Source organism: Thunnus thynnus, chromosome 17, assembly GCF_963924715.1.
Source record: "Thunnus thynnus chromosome 17, fThuThy2.1, whole genome shotgun sequence".
NCBI classification, from domain to species: Eukaryota; Metazoa; Chordata; class Actinopteri; order Scombriformes; family Scombridae; genus Thunnus; species Thunnus thynnus.
In genome coordinates, this window is record NC_089533.1 from 20,292,565 (window position 1) to 20,309,714 (window position 17,150).

Here is a 17,150-nt window from a genome sequence, read left to right on the forward strand (position 1 = left end):
CCCCCCTCTCTCTGTCTTTCTCCCCCTCTCTCCCCCCCTCTCTTTCTCTCTCTCTCCTCTTGCTCTCTCTCTCCCCCTCCCTCTGTATCTCCTCTCTCTCTTTCTCTCTCTCTGTCTCTCTGTCTGTATCTCTCCTCTCTCTCTCTGTATCTCTCTGTATCTCTGCTCTCCCTCTGTATCTCTCTCTCTCTCTCTCTCTCTCTCTCTCTCTCTCTCTCTCTCTCTCTCTCTCTCTCTGTCTGTACCTCTCCTCTCTCTCTCTCTCTGACAGTCAGAGGCTCTCTGAGCGCTCAGAAGAAAAGGAGGAAGCAGCGGAGAGCAGCGCAGCGACAGCTCGTCAAGTCAGCCGAAGGACACGATAGCAAAAACCTAAACAAACTAAATAAAACTAAATCAGCTGATCGGTTTCAAACTCCTCCGCTCGCAACAACGCACAAGAAGCGACTTTTTTTAACTCCAGAAACGTTTTTTCTTTTTGCCACCAACTTCCGTTGGTAAGTTAAAGTAAAAATAAAGATAGTTGCACAGATAGTAGGAGAATGGCAGACTCGGCGGCGGCCAACAGCGACGGGGAGGACGGACCCCGCCAGCCCATGCGAGGCTTCGCGCGCCAGGGAGCCCTCCGCCAGAAGAACGTGCACGAGGTGAAGGACCACAAATTCATCGCGCGCTTCTTCAAGCAGCCCACCTTCTGCAGCCACTGCACCGACTTCATCTGGTGAGGAGCGGACAGAGGGATGGATGGAGGGGTTCACATGGAGAGCAGTTTTTGAAATGCATTTATTTCAGTTGGTTTAATACATTAATTGGTGCTATTATATCATATGGTGAAGAAATGGAAAATGGCATTATTTGGTGCGCAATATAATGGTTTAAAAATAGCCTTTGTTAGTTTAGTCATGGGAAAATAAATGGAGTAGGCTTTCAAGAAAATAACAGGACAAGTTTCAGTTTAACAGTTAGCTCTGTTTAGATCATGATTTAATGACAACAGCTCAAATAAAAGGGTAGAGAGAGGGAGAGATAAACATGAAAAAGACAAAATGGCTGTAGACTATAGTGTTTGTTTTTAATAGTACTGCATCATTAAGTTACAGCAGGAATAAAGAAAGTGGGAGGGGTGCACTGGTTGCACAGTTTTCCTAAAATAAACATCGATTTGAGTCTTATTCATGGACTTGTTGATGCTACATGTGTAAGGAAGGGCAGAAGGGAAGACGGAAAGATATGTGGGCTGCACCAGTAAAAAGGAATGGCTACAGATCATTGTTTGATGGCATCAAGTAGGCAAAGGAACTGAGAGAGGCTCAAACACTGATACAGCTGTTGACACAACTTCATTCTTCTCCCTCCTTCTCATTCTCTCTTAATTTTCTCCTCTCAGTCACCTGTGCAGACATGTCACCAGCCCACCGGGGTTTACTAGACAGTGATACAGCGCTCGGGTTATTAAATGAATTTCCGGCTCTAGGTTGGCCTAATTTGTCCCGTTTCTTATTATCTTTGCTGTGCACTATTCCCAAAACGACCATTATTTAAGTCCTGCGACGGGCTTTTTAATTTGTGAATGGATAAATGATTTGACCTAGAAGAATGTGCGTGTGAGAGTGTGCTTGTGTGTATGTGAGTGTGCAGCTTATGTGCGTGTTCATGGAATTGTCTCACAGGTTGTAAATACCTCTGAATTGAGGAACACTGTGCACCCTGTGTATCAGCTTGACCCGTTTAAACAATAAAATCTATCCATCTATCTATCTATCTATCTATCTGGGTCAATAAGCATAATGAAAAAGAACAATGAGGGCACTAAGTGATTTCACACCCCGAGAGATAATCTATTTGTAGCCACAATATGAAAATGAGCAGGGCTGAATGTGTGTTCGTGCGTGTGTGTGCGTGCGCACACCTGCAGGCATCCCAGCATTCTCCATACCACTGACTAGGTGTGGTTTACCATCTTGCCCTGGGGCAGCTACAATCCTGCCTAACAGAACAGTATGTGTGTGTGTTGTGAGTGGACCTTAGATGACCTCAGTGTACTGTTCATACAATAATCAAATGTCCTCACTGCCTGCATACATCAGTGGTGTGTGTATGATTTTATTTTCTGCTCTTTTGAATGGAAAGCTTTAGCACTGCAGGACAGAAATGGCAGACAGTATTTGACATTTGCTTTACGCAAATGTCTTGAGGCAAAGAGAGAGCTTTTCAGAATTCCTTTTTCAAGTTTTTTTTTTTTTTGTTGTTGTGTGTGAACCATGTGTTCATGTGCACGCCTGTGCCTGTACAATGTTCAACCTGTTTTCTGTGTATGTTCTCTCCACAGGGGTTTTGGCAAGCAGGGATTCCAGTGTCAAGGTAGGTGGATTAAACGCAAACACACACACACACACACACACCCATACCAACACAGTCTCATACAGAAATAGAATAAATAGATATATTTACAATGACTTCCAAAATGACATATATGAGGGTTTTCATCACCCTCTATAGGATGGATTGGGACCAGACCACATAGGTAGACTGTACCTGCACTCCATAACGACCCATAGGACCGTTACAAATCACTGTTAGAAAAAAATGATATTTGATGGTGTGAGTTAAGGTCTAGTTAGGTTTAAGCACAAAACCCATGTGGTTAGGGTTAGGAACAGATCATGACTTGGGTTAAAATGATTACTTGAAAGGTAGTTTAGACTTCCTTAAGATTACGCAACCTATGTTGCCATGGCAACAGTAAACACCACGATATTGTTTTTAAAAAAATGTACCAACTTGCGGTTGGAAACAGGAAGCAAATGGTGGTCTCTTGCAGCAGAGTCCACTTACTGCCATCTAACTATCTAGCCAATAGATAGTTGCTTAATGATTGAATATCAACTATGACGTCCCTAGTTTCTCTCATCCTTTTCTGTTTCTCTGTCTTTTCTCTCTGTTTACAGTATCTCTGTGTCTCTCTTCGGTTCTCCCATTGCCCACTTTCAATCTCTGTCTCTGAGGTTCAGACAAGACCGATCTTTTCTTAATAATGGTTTATTTTCTCCTCTCTTTATCTCCATAATTTATCTCTCTCCCTTCTCTTCTGATTTCTTTCTCTTTACTCTCCACTATTCCCTACATCTACCTTTGTCTCTTTCTTTTATTCCACTACTTTCTCCACTTTCTTCTTCTCTAGTAAATCATTTAATCGTTTTTTACGTTTTTTTTTCTATGTATGATCTATCTATTTCTATGTATGAATGTGAGTGAACTTGAGGTCCCATGTTCTTATTTCTGATTCACAAGGTGGCGAATTCAAAAACAATATTGCACAAAAACATGCAATGAACTTCACTTATTTTGACAATTACTGGAGTTAATAAAAATGAGGGCATGTCATTGTTTATTTAGTGTTATTATTTTTAGTGGGTTTTAATTTAACACCAATACCAAGCCTCAAATCTTGACTCCAGACGTCACCAGCATGACAAGCCAGTCAACCTCCCTGGTGTGCAATTATTTCAAAGTGTAGCGATTTTAAAAGATCCTTGAAACTAGGGATTTAGATAGGAACAAAGAACGATATTGTGAAGCTCTTACTCCAGTATGGGACAAAATAAATACTGATGTGAAGAAAGAACAGACAGCAGGATTTTTGACATATTACAATATACTGTACGGAGGGACATGTGGTTGTTAAATGCCATGGAAATATTCTGTTCCTTACAGCAGTGAATTTAGCTTTTCATATAAAGTAACCATATATATTTTCATATAGAGTAACCCGATATTATGTTTCAGCTTTATTAAAAATTAGTATGAAAAGTCTCCATGGGAATCAATATATAGTGCGCCCAAGGCAAGTCTGGAAGTGGAGGCAGGACTGCTTGATTCACAGAGTGGAGCATACTGTAGGTGTAGATTTAGTTATGGATAGTACTATAGGAAGCTAACCAAGGCTCAGGAAGTCAATAGATATCCTATTTATTACTCTGTTAGGTGACTGAGCTTTAAATAGTCCCAGCTCTATCATCAAATGTATTTCTTTAAAAAAACAAGTCAAATATATAATAAGATCACAGCAGAAATAGTGACATGTCATAGTAGGAAAATTTACAGGTGTTACTGATGACATTTATGATGGCTTGGTTGTATTCAAGTGTCCCAGTAAGCCTTGACAATGTGACAGTGAGCCAGCATGCACAAAATCAGGACTTTGAATCTAAAGCAGCTAATTAATTTTATTATTTCCACTTGTGTTTTATACTGTTGCATGTCAAAATGTCTTCAGTAAAATAAAAACCCTGTTGTGTACTTAAGAGCTTTGAGATACGTTAGCAGGAAATGTCCCGTCCCTGAGCTTAAAAGTCAACCGCTTGCACCCCTGATGGAGGATAAAATTAGAGGTTAGGGCTTGTTCATTTAGGATCAGCTCATCAACAGCGATGCAGTGTTCACTTCCTTTAATGATGAAGTGGAGCGAGACATCTGATTTTGTGGCTGTTGCTGGTTTCATCTACGCAGAAAAGATTGATGAAACTTATGTGTGCTGCAGTTTTTTTTCTGCCATTTGAATATCATAGTGACTCAGAAACAGAACTGTCGTAAGATAACCCTATAGAAAAATTTAACTATTCAAGAGTTTTCCCATCAGTCTGTGCTGTGTGACATTGACATTATCATTTTAAACAAATGCAAAGTTAGTCATGGAAACAATTCAGAGCCAGTTTGCTACTTTGCTTTTCTTTGCCCTCGTTCCCCTCCCTCCCTATCGCTCTCTTCCTGTCCATCATCTCCATAATTCACAGTGGAAACAGATTCACTTCATTCACGTCAGCATCTGGTTCGTAGCTGTTAGGACGACATCAACTATCAGAGAAACATAGTTATAATAATGATGAGGTGCTTTTGGACTTTTGTGTTTTTATCAATTTACTTGTGTTTTTTTCTACTTGTACTAACAGCCAACTGGATGTTGTCAAGGATTTTCACGTCTCCTAGCAACAGTGAAAAATTCAGACGCAGCTGTCTATATGCTGTAAGATGGAAGAGGTGCTGTTCAACACAGCAGTGGGTTTGCTGGTAATTAGCCTATATGAATATGTGATAGGTCAATAGTGTCCTTTAGGGCAAGCATCCGCTGCACTGTAGGGAACCTCGGTGGCAGTGCTGTTGTAGGTCTAGGGGCACCTGGGGATGGACATTGGTGGATAGATGGGAGAATGGATGGATAGAAGAGGAAGAGGGAAAGGGAACAAGAGTATTTCACATCTGAAATTTCAGATCTCACTCCAGCATTCCAAAATAACGTGTTTTCAGCGTGTGTGTATGTGAGTTAGTAATCGCCAGCACTTAGCAACAGTTTGCACCTACTTCTTCCATCAGGTATGTTTGTGTGTTTGTCCTGAGTTGCTCTCTGACCAATCTGTCTGTCTGGAGCAGGGTATCACTTCCCTAGAGCTCAGGGAGAAAGGGAATTCCTCTGCAAGGTCACACACACACACACACACACACACACACGCGGAGTAAAGTGAGATCAGTGTTTGGGTGTGCTTTACCTCTTGGTTGTGTCTGTTTGACAGTCACATAGTTCTCACAGAACTAAAGGGAGGCTGTTTGTGTTTATACAGCATGATGTACTGTAGCGCATGAATAGATGGATCTGTGGTGCAGTTTGTCTGAGAAAGAGAAGACGTTTTTATTTTTTTATTTTACATTTTAATCACCCACACTGTATAAGAGAGATAGTATTAAATACAGTGTATGGTCTGCATGTTTAAATGTAAGTTGTATTTACTACAGCTCCTGCGTCTTGTAAGTTTATCACAGTATTCTGAGACCATTACTCATTTCCACAGTGTCTATGGAACGATTGTACATTCGCAACCTGAATCAGATCTTGTCTACCTTCCACTGATCACTCAGAAATGAACTCGTCTTCAAGTTTTTTCTCTCTCTCTCTAATTTCACTCCTCTCTTACAGTAGTTTATTTCCACTCTTCGCCCCAAAAATTGTAGATGAGCTGCAAAGAAAATGTTTACGGTTTCAGCAAAGCTCAATTTTATTGGCAGCATTTGACAATGTGCCATTTGTTCCTCTTGGTCTTCATTCAACCTTGTCATGAGTGAAAAAGGAAGTTAATTTCATCACCCTTTTTTAGAAACAAGATGGAGGGAAACAGTTCAGTGTACCTTGCAGTCTACCTTTCAGTCTGGAACACTCTTGACTCTTGTCATGAAGTAAAATGTATGCATGGCTATGCAATATTTGATGATCCAGGTCCTGCTCTCTGCATTTAAATTAAGGTGACTGTATACTCCTTCAGACATGCTTGTTGGACACAGTAAAAGCCCATTAACACCCCCCCATTTCTGTAACTTTCCTACATTCACACCCACACCCACACGGCTTTTCACTCCACCTTTGAGTGAAGCTGTTTGGAACAACTATAAACAAGTTTGATTTCCAACATGGTCAGACAACAAGTCATAGAAACCTCTTCTGAGCGACCTATAAATCAAGCTGTAGTCAGCAAAGGGGAAGGTGGGGGGCTGGAGCAGCACCCCCAACAGCAGCCTGTAACAGGTTTCATAAAGCAGCAACAGCTTGTGGTATGTTTTGCTTATGCTTGTGGTAAGAAGGAAGTGGTGTAGACATTTGTGTTAATGTTTCAAACATGATTTGATGTTTTTTAGATCTACCGACAGCCAGCTGATGTGAAGCACATAATTTGTATTTCTTGCCTGAGATTGTGTGTGTTTTTAGTTGCTTCACCTTTTGTCATGATTGTTTGATTTCAGCAGTATTTTTAATGTATGTTTTGGACATCTACAGTATAAGCCTTTATTACAGACAGTAGTAGAGAAACTACAGGAAATGAGATAGAGAGAGAGCGAGAGAGAGAGAGAGAGAGAGAGAGAGAGTGATCTTACAAGGGACTCAAACCAGAGATGTTGCAGTTTATGGTCAGTGTCTTCTATTTTCAGCTTCCATAATGCAGCATCAAATATCTACTGTTTAGAGTCACAAACCACTCCAGCAGTATAGTCCACTACTTGGCTGTCCAGCTCTTGGCTCAGTATGTATTACATCTATTGTCTGACATGAATTCAAGCTGACCAAAGCCATTTTTCTTCATGAACATGGACACAACTACAGGCTTTAAATGGCCAGAGGAGGTGTTTTTAATATTAAAAATAGAGATTTTGTTTTTTGTTGATTTAGAAAAACATTATCTAAAAGTGAAACCTGTTCATATGCTCACCTTTCCATACACTCTACATCTACTGTATATTTTCATCTGTGTTGTTTCAGTGGTGGGAAAAGTGAATGAATACAGTACATGAATAAAAGGGAAGAAAACTCCATCACTTTGAATGGTGATTTGCACAGTCTGATACTGCAAATACAGTGTGTGCTGTCTGGGTTTTGTATATTGTGTAACTGTGTGTTGTATTGCTGGTTGGAGCGGCTCTCTGCCTCCGTGGTGTTGTTGTTGTTGTAGTAAACAGTGAACTGTAATGCATCAGTGGGATTCTACTGTCCAGTTTTCCATGCACTAGAAAGAGTCTAGGAGCACACCTGTTACCAGAGGAAATTAATTGGATGAGAAGGCCAGAACGACATTGTTGGTGATCAATTAGTACATTTAAATTTTGCAAGGAGCTGCTGCACTTGCACTATGTCCACATTCACTTAACAACTGTTACTGATATGATTATAAGGCTAACTATTCATACCATGAAACAAAGAAGCACACTGCACTAAAAACACAACAAGCCAACACCCCGACCCTCCGTACCTGCAGTTTAGTGAAATTCCACAAATTTAACTGCAAGGTGTAAAGTTTCAATCATAACTAGCTATACTGTATGTGTGTGTCAGGATAGGACTGACCCTGACACACACACCCTGACGCAGTCCAGCTCTCTGCATCTGTATTTTAGTCCCCTTTCTCTGTTAAAAAACATTCACGTTCATAAAATCCAAGGCTCATCGTTTTCCATTTGACAGACCTTTACATTTTCTCGATTGCTTGGCTCTCGTTTATACTTCATATGTTCCAATTGGAACATGTGTATCTAGTTAGTATTTTAAAACTGACTGGATTAGAGGTGTACACTATGCTAAAGGAATCTTCAGAATGTGTGACAACAGTGATATGATATTAATTTGAGGGATGTCAGATTGTGTGATTAATGCATGGTGAATTATAGGGCTACAATGTAAATAGAAAAAAAATGAAGGCAGAGGCGTGTCAGTAGCTCCTGTCATCTATCTGCACCACTCTTATGCTTTGAAAATGCAGCAAAGTCACATAGACTTTTTTTTGTGTTGCCACCCTTGTTTTGTTTTGTGTTTGTCATGAATCTATTAAGGAAAATGTATGTTTTTCCCCTAAACTTTATTCAAAAATGATACTTACAAAATGTCATGCCAGCCCATGTATTCTCTGTCATTTCATTCGAAATCAGAGTACGAATGATTGGCTTGAAGACAAAGGTTGTAGAGAATTTGGTCCTGAATTTCCGGCGATGTCTGGCTCTCTCTGATCACCAAAGCTCCAAATCGTCTGTCAGTTGTCTCAGTGTGATCAAGGACCACAGTTTTGGACTGACTATAGATTTTACCAGGTTTCTCTCACAATTGTCAACTTTCGTCTCAGACAACCAAATATATCACAGCTTAAAGGGGCCTTAAGACTAGCTTACAGACCAGCTGATTCATTCCCTCCTCCAGCTGCCTGCTGATACTGTGGTTCTGTGGCACTGGCCCAGTCAGTCCAGTTCAACATCCACCGATACCACTGGTTGATGAGAAACATTGGCCTGACTCACTGCGCACAGAGACCCAATCAAGCTGCTACAGTGGCAACTCCCTAGAGGGCACAAATACGTCACTCTCAGTAAAGACAGGTCCCTTAGACTTATCACTATAGACACATTGAAAAGCATATAGTCTGTAGTAAAAATGTCAGTTTTGGTTGGGCAGGCACAGCACTCAGACTGGGGTGCAAGGCGCCTGTGGCCCACCCATAATTTGTGTGCATGTGCACATGCCGCATTTTCCGTTTAATGAACCAGTGAGCGCTTATTTCCTTAATGGCTGTTTGTGCTGCTTACCAGAACTGTGTGTACTGTAATGCTTCCATGTGATTGGTTTTGTGTGTGTGTTTATGCGTGCATTTCTAAATGGGTGTGTTAATAATGAGTTGGGTTTCAGTGTGTCACTGGCGGTCAAGTGTCCTCCACTGTCTCCCCACAGCCTTAATGGACAAATTATCCCTTTAGAGAGCTTGAGAGGGATGGAGGTGGGGGGGGGGGGGACTGGGTGGCATGGTAAATAGGGAGCTAAGGAGGCAAAGAAAGGAAGAAAGAGATGCATGAAAAGAAGGAAAAGAGAGATGAGATGAGAGATGAGAAAGGGGAGGAGGCAGAGGAAAATGGAAAGAAAAAGTGGGGGTGGAATCCATAGATGGAAGAGGGAGAGACAAAAGGGGGGAGAAAGTGAGTGGGAAGGGCGTAGGAAGGAGAGGAGGATTACATGTGATTTCCTTGAAAGTCCTAAAGAAAGTGGCTCATACAGTAGCAAGTGCAGGGAAAACAGAAGAATTGATGTGTAACATGTCCTTCGAGAGCAAGATTGTAATGTAATATGAAACATATGCAGTACAAAACATGCAGTATAGAGAATACAAGGAGGAGAGAGGGGGTTAAATTTGAAAAAAAGAGGAACTGATGAAGATTGAGGAAGGATAAATTGGGTCAAAAATAGAGATGCATGCTAAGTTCTCTGTAATATATTCATTCTACCATTTTATACAGCATCACATCCTAAAAATAATCCCCTTACAGTGTATATGAGGTCTTGTTGTGCATACTGTATCATGCTGTTGCAAATCGTGGTACATTCACAGCTGTTTTGTATGATTTAAGATCACACTCTGGATCAAGAGGACTGCACAAAACTAGAGTGGTTGGTTCCTGCAGCCAAAGGACAATTACATACAGTATATTCTAAAAAATAGAATAAATTAAACAAGGCGGATGGTTGAAAATGAGTGAAAAAGGTATGCTGGAATGACACTCGAGCAGAGAGGTGGTGGGTGAGATTTTGCCTCCAGGCAGAGGAGATAATGGACAGGGAAGAAGGGGTATAGAAAAGAGCTGAGAGAGAGAGATAAAACGGTCTAGGCACGCAGTGTAGATTTCACCTAAAACAAGCCCCAAAAAAGTCTTGTTTGCTGCAGCTATTAGCCCTCGTCAAAAGGAAAAATGTATGTATTCAAGAGGTCTATTCAAGCCTCCCTTTGACTAAAGGAGTCATTTGTGTTCGAGTTTAATCTGGTGTCTCTTGCTTTCACCAGCAACCATTGAGCTGTCGTTGGGCATGGCGCCCGCGGTTCCTCTGGATTCACATAATACGTTTTCTGCTTTTTCATGAGCCTATCTGGGTTCAAATGAGTTAGTGAACATTGGTGTCTGTTGGCAGTGCCGAACGCAGCTCAGGTGCTTCTGCAACTCCAACCTGTGTGGGTGGGAGGTCTCTGGATCCAAAACCTGCTTCCTACACACACAAACATGCACACACACACACACACACACACATGCATGCATGAACACACACACACAGATCACACAAATGTGTGCCCAAAAACAAAATGGGTATTCAAGCACAAACGCATTAAACGCAGAAAAATGCACGCACACACACACACACACACAGCTGATGTTGAGGTGTATCATTGAGATACTGAAGCAAAGGGAAATGGATGAAAACATCTTACTCTCTCTTCCAGTCTTTTGTTTTTCCTCCTCCTCCTTCCTGATTTCTTTTGACCTACTGCTCTCTCCCCTTCACCTCACTCCTTTTTTTGTCTTTTTCCCTCTTCATCTTCTTCTTCCCTAATCCCACCCCCCCCCCTCCCCGTGCCTCTCAGTGTCCCCTCTCTCCTCCTTCCTCCTTTGCTCTAGCTCCCCACCTCTCCCTCCACCGCTCTCTCTCTCTCTCTCTCTCTCTCTCACCGTCTCCCCCTCTTTCTCTCTAGTGGCTGTGTGTTGGAAGCTGTGGGCTTTGATGCTTTTATAAATAGCCTAAGTGTTCCACTGAGAGTACCACCAAATGGGATGGATGGATGGCTAGATGGATGGATGGATTGGTGGATGGGGGAGTGGAGAGGGGAATGGAGGAGGAGGAGGGTGGGCTGAGTGCGTAGGTGTGAAGGGAGAACATTGGAAAGCGCCAGAAAAACGGCAATGATTAAAAAGCGACCGAGGTGTTTATTAAGAGAAAGCAGGGAAGGAGAATAAAGTAGAGAAACTGCAGGGTTCTTATCCATGCGGCCTTCAGAAATACCAGCAGTTCAAGAGGCAGAGGCTACTAGAGCTGCTTTTATAGTATCATTTCCTTGTTAAATGAGACACCTATCATCATGTCTTTATCAGACATCTATGTCACTTCCTCAATATAATGCAGGTTGATCAAAGCTTTGTGGTAAGATTATGTAAAATCTGCAGTGAATTCTTGTCTAGTTCTAGGTTGTCGATTATTCAGACAGAGTGATGTTTCTTGCACTCTTTAATTTGTGGGGTGTTAGGCCCCAATCTGCAGTCTACGTGGAGTTTCATTAGCATTGCATTTAATAGACAGTTTATGTGCCACATAGTCTAAATGCTGTTCAGGCTTCTCTACATTCATAAACACTAACATTGTGTCAGGAAACAGTGAATGCTTGAATTTTTAACACAACAAAATCGATGAATTAGAATTAGCGCAGAATATCTCACTGTAGTGTGGTTGTCATGCAAACCCTCACTGTTAGCAGCTGCAGTCAATGCATTGTGTGAGTTCTCAAAGTCAGTCTGCAGATTATTGTCAGCGAAGCATCGACCCGATCCAGTCTGTCAATGACTGTATTTGCAGCATTTTCAAGAGTTCATGTTGTACACCATTGTGCAGTATTTCAAGCCATGCTACTGTAGCGCATACACTGTCAGCTTATTGATGGGGCCAAAAATATTGCAGCATTATAGTGTATTGATTTTTCCCTTGTTCCCCTGGTGCTTTTCAGACACAACAAACTTGCATCCTAAACAGGCTGTGCTCATGGAAACACAGCAACATAATACAGCATGAATCATATGTTTGAGGTGGAAAGGCCCACTGTGATTATTACGAATGGAGGAGACATTGAGATGAGTTTTGAATTTTGTGCTGCTGCTGTGCTCATTTGAAGCTCAGGATTCGAATCATTAGCTACTTCTGTACAGTATGAATGTAAATGTGATTCAATTGCAGCAGCTTTCTCAATGAATGTAAAGTACAAATGAAAAACTTTGCAGAAGAATTCAAAAAGTGGAGTTATAAGTCAGATCAAAGCATATTTAATTAATTCATACAGAATTATGCAGTGCAACCAAAGAGAGTTAAATAATTGTAATTAAAAATGCAACAAACAAACAAAAACAAATTCATTCATTAATACAGCAGACAGGCAGGTTACAAATACAAGGAAAGTGAAATTGTTAGCTGATTGTCAGCTTTTAGTAAACATGCATGTAAACTGAGACTCTGTCATGTCTTTGTTTGCAGTGATAGTTTTTCTGACAGTCACTCTACAGTAACACCCAGTGTGTTTCCTCCCAGAACTGCTTCCTCTTCTCAGTTTAATGTGGAGGGTGTTAAAGAGGGTGTGTGTGTGTGTGTGTGTGTGTGTGTGTGTGTGTATGTGTGTGTGTGTGTCCTAGGCTACTTTTGGGGAAAACTTTTAGACTAAAGACCAGTTAATTGGGGACGGCTTGTCCAACTGGTGACAAAAGCTGTGTTCCCAATTGGGAAAAAGCTGATTTTTCGGCCAGCGGTTATGGTTATTGTTAGAGTAAGTCTCCAGGAAATGAGTGTAAGTCTACGTAATGTCCCCAGAAGTGACTTAGGACAACGTGTGCGTATGTCTAATGCAAGAGACTGCTTGATATGTGTATGTCTTGTTCAGTATACTGACAGGAGAAGTGAAAGACGTGAGAGAGAGTAAATCAGCTTAAAACAGGAGTTGTCACTGTTTCTGTTTATCAGTCCATCAGCAGGGGCTATCTGATGCATCTGTGTGTGTGTGTGTGTGTGTGTGTGTGTGTGTGTGTTAATCCACAGGTTTGTGTGCGACAGAGTCTAATTTTACTTGTCAGCGAGGGCCAGCTCCTTTTGCTCTGATCTACTTTCACACATCTGAAGACTGATCACTAAGAGTGTGTTTGTTTGTGTGTGTGCGCTTGTACTCACTTTCAGTTACACATTGACAGACAATCTCCTTCAGGGTTTGGCTGTCCTTGCTGCTGACATTTGTAGCAATAGTACACCCGTTGCCACGGTGACACCTTGGAGACATATCGGGACGGATCAGACAGCCAATGTGGGTCAAGATCGTTTGACATCTCAGCCTACACACACACATATACACACACGCACACAAACTAAAAAAGACTGAACACAAACTATAGGTGTGTCTAAATTTAAATCTTTCCTCCTCAGACTGACAGAATAAGCAAATGTGAATGATCACATTACGTGTTTGAGGAAAAGATATTATCATGCTCCATCAAATTTGATGAATTTGAATAAAGGGCAAGGATCCAGAAAATCAAGACCTAAATTGGAGAGTGTCCTCATCAGAAAAAAGGCAGCATTAGTCATTATTCAAACCTGTCAAATGATCAATATTTGTTTCAGGTGGCCTGTTGCCGTTGTACAATTACTGTCCTTTCTGATTTACAAAAGTAGAAGTTATATGACATTGTTACACCGCCACAAAATGTCTTAGGGAAGAAGTTGTGGCGGACGTCTGGGTGTACAAAAAAGTGTGAATCCAACACAGGAGATCACTGTTGATGTCCTTAGTCCAACAAACAGTCTCTGTTGGTTTAAGTTTAACCTTCAGGCTGATCTCTGCCTGACTGTAACCAAGTATTTATATTTTCCTAAATTTAATTATACCCTTAAAAGAGGGGTGGCAGATCAGAAAACACTCATATGAGTCATTTTTGAAATAATCACACAGGCACTCACAAAACACCTATTTAGTCATTTTGGTTATCAGCCTGCAGTTGACCGCTGACCAGAAGCAATAGTCTACTGCTTTATAGTTAACCTCTGTTTGTCAGATAGAGGTAGCTACTCTCCAGTATTGCTAAGATTGTGATATTTGAAAGTGTCAGCTCATTAAACTGATGTCTTGTTGGCTGTTGACATTTATGCATAGTTGTAACACATTAATAGGTGCTAACCCATTGTAAATATGTGTCAGTCCCAGAGAGTACCATCACCTTTACTTAACTCTGTCAATAGCTGCTTTCCTGCAGCACAGATGGGAAATGGTTCATTCTGGCTGCTTGATTGGCGGCCTCCACCAGCCACTGTGGCAGGTAACCAGGCATCATTAAAGCTCCTGTGAGCAGGATTTAAAAGTTTCTGACTTGATGACTCTTGATGGTAGCATTCTTGCTAGCACTGGTAGCAGCATTTAAGCTGCAGTGGTGTTTATTTATGCACAATTTTGTGTCACAGTTTGAGTTGTTTTATTCATATTGTTGTTTCATCCTTTCCTAACCCTCACTGGTACAGTAGTCTGTAATCGTCTAAAAAATAATCTGGACTCACCCCGGCTAGCCATGTCTGGCCCTGAGGTGTTACTAAAAACAGGGCTGCAACTAACGATTATTTTCATTATTGATTAATTTGCAGATTACTTTCCTGATTAATCGCTCAGTCTTTTAGTCTTTAAAATTAAAATGTCATCACAATTTCCCAAAACTAAACTTAACATATTCAAAAATAAATAAAGACAGTCGTGCAGTAAAAGCTCCAAAATGATGTATTCTTGCTATATGTTTGTGTAAATCTCAGGAAAGCTAAGGGTGTGTTTCAAACTCTTCCACCCACATTACTAACAAATCATATGCCCCCTCTGCTCATTCTGTCTTTAATTATTCACTTTCCTGGCACTTGTCTCCTACATCATCAACATTACAGGACTTTTGCACCACTCAGTATTTGTTGTTAGTAATATAGGTGATATACAAATTGAACCAGATCATTTGCACTCATCATCAACAGATGGGTGTTGATGATGAGATAAGCTAAATGTCTAAAACGTGATTCATGGTGTGTGTAGGTGGGATGGCCCACCTGGATTACTAACTGCTGGGGGGGAGAGATGCTGCTGTGCTGCTGTTGTGGGTTTCAAAGTATTCTTTGAAAAAGGCTGCAATTGTATAAGGAGTTTGGTTCCAAACTGAGTGCCAGCATTGGAAAATTAAACCCAGAAAACTTTGATATAATGTTTAACAAATGTTGTTGGAAGGTTATTTGGTAGAAATATAGTCAAGCTTGTGATAATATCCCATTTATGACATGTTTATGGTGACTTAACAGTGTTTTTCAGTGGGTTTATGATATGTTTAACTTACAAGTGTCCCTGGCAATGAATGTTTATTTCTCAACGTGTGTTTCTAGACTTCTCTTCAGTTTACAGCAATAAGGACTCACTCACTCCAGGTTTGGACTTTCTTTCTGTCTGTGGTGTGTGTGTGTGTGTGTGTGTGTGTGTGTGTGTGTGTGTATGTGTATGTGTGTGTGTGTTCCTGTTTGTGTTATCGTCTTCTTATATCAATGACAAAATCTTTATCTAAATTTGGGTAAACATATTTGCTCCATTTCTGCATACACCTCCAAGGTGTGTGTGTGTGTGTGTATGTGTGTGTGTTGTCTGACGGAGACCAGCTAACTATGTCACTGTTGCTCCTGAGATACTTTAACCCATTCGTCTACAGATGGTAACCTAGCAACAGGGACAGGAGTGCAGTGATCCCAGACCTCTTTTTCTGTCTGTCTCCATCTTTCCATCTCTTTCTTTATTTGCCTTTCTGCGTTTGTGTTGCTCATGCTTGCTTTTCCTCCGTCATCTGTCATCTTCCCCCTTATTTAAAAAAAAATGTTTTCTATCCATTCTGCCAGTTTTTGTGGCTTTAATATTTATTGTATAGTTTCTATAAACTAGTAGCTGTGACAATTATAGTTTGTGGTTTTATGTGCTATATGACTTAAGTGTGTAGGAAGGAGTGTGTTGTTTAAATGTCACCCGCCTATCTTCAATGTGACAACTTAATTTTCTTTCATTCTTTCTTAATATAACCGCCATCTAAATAACCTTGCTGGGTGTAGCTCCGGTGCTTTTCAATAAAGCACATTTAAATTTGAAATTGCAAAGAAGATAGACAGACAGGCAGAGTAATAGATATTTGAATGTGTGTTGTTCAGCTGTCTGTCTGTGATCTTGGCTGTCATGATTACTAAAATGTTTTTTGTTATAATATGTTTATGTTTTGTGTGTGTGTGTGTGGGTGTGTGTGTGTGTGCATGTGTGTGTGTGTGTGTGCACATGTAGAGTGAATAACCCGCAGCCAGGCAGCACTGGTCTGTTGCCAAGCATTGAGCGAGTTGTAGACTATGTCCTGCCCTGCCCTCAAACACAGGCACACACACACAAACACATAGAAAAAGAGAGAAACACACACAAACACAAGGTCTTGAGTTTAGTTTCCGTCAAAGAATTACAGCACACACACAAACAATGCATTTTTCTTGTTATTTGGCCAAAGAGTTACAACTGTAGCTGTAACCCTACTTTGTTTATAATCCCTCAGCGTCCTTTTGCTGTCAGCATCTGAGAAATTACTGCTTTTTACATATTGCACTTGACATTAATGGAGAAAGAACCACCTGTTGTTGTTTTTGTGAGTCTCTGATACAGTAATGCTGGTACCCACAGCACAAGTCAGCCAGAAACATATGTCTTGTTTATAAAAAAAGATGAAAGGTGGAGGGTGGAACCAAAACTGGAAAGACAGTTTTGTTTTTTTTTTGAAAGTTTTTTTTTTTTATCATAGTTGCCAAGTTACATCTTTAAAGATGAAAAGTTTTGTAGAGTGTTTTTTATAAATAACGTGACTACACACAACTTGACACATTTTGTCACCTTGCAAAGCTTTTCCTCTTTCCACTCTTTGCACCAGACAGGTGTTATGTGTGTGTACAGGTTTGAGATATAATCAAAACAGCAGAAGAAGTGCTTTTTTGCATTGTTTTAATGAGAGCTCTCATTACAGAGCACATATGT

The 17,150-nt window shown here is 40.7% G+C and overlaps 1 protein-coding gene across 2 annotated transcripts in view; it reads left to right on the plus strand.

The window, feature by feature from the left end:
* Positions 1–241: 241 nt before the first annotated feature.
* The window catches only part of prkcbb (protein kinase C, beta b), a 100,878-nt gene continuing 83,969 nt past the window's right edge, over positions 242–17,150 (plus strand). Inside the window, exons 1-2 of one of the 2 annotated variants that reach the window (XM_067615753.1) lie at positions 242–718; positions 2,327–2,358. In XM_067615753.1, coding sequence (XP_067471854.1) covers positions 540–718; positions 2,327–2,358 — 211 coding nt within the window. In that variant the 5' untranslated portion in view covers positions 242–539. The remainder of the gene's footprint in view (positions 719–2,326; positions 2,359–17,150) is intronic. The other variant, XM_067615751.1, reaches the window with a different exon arrangement.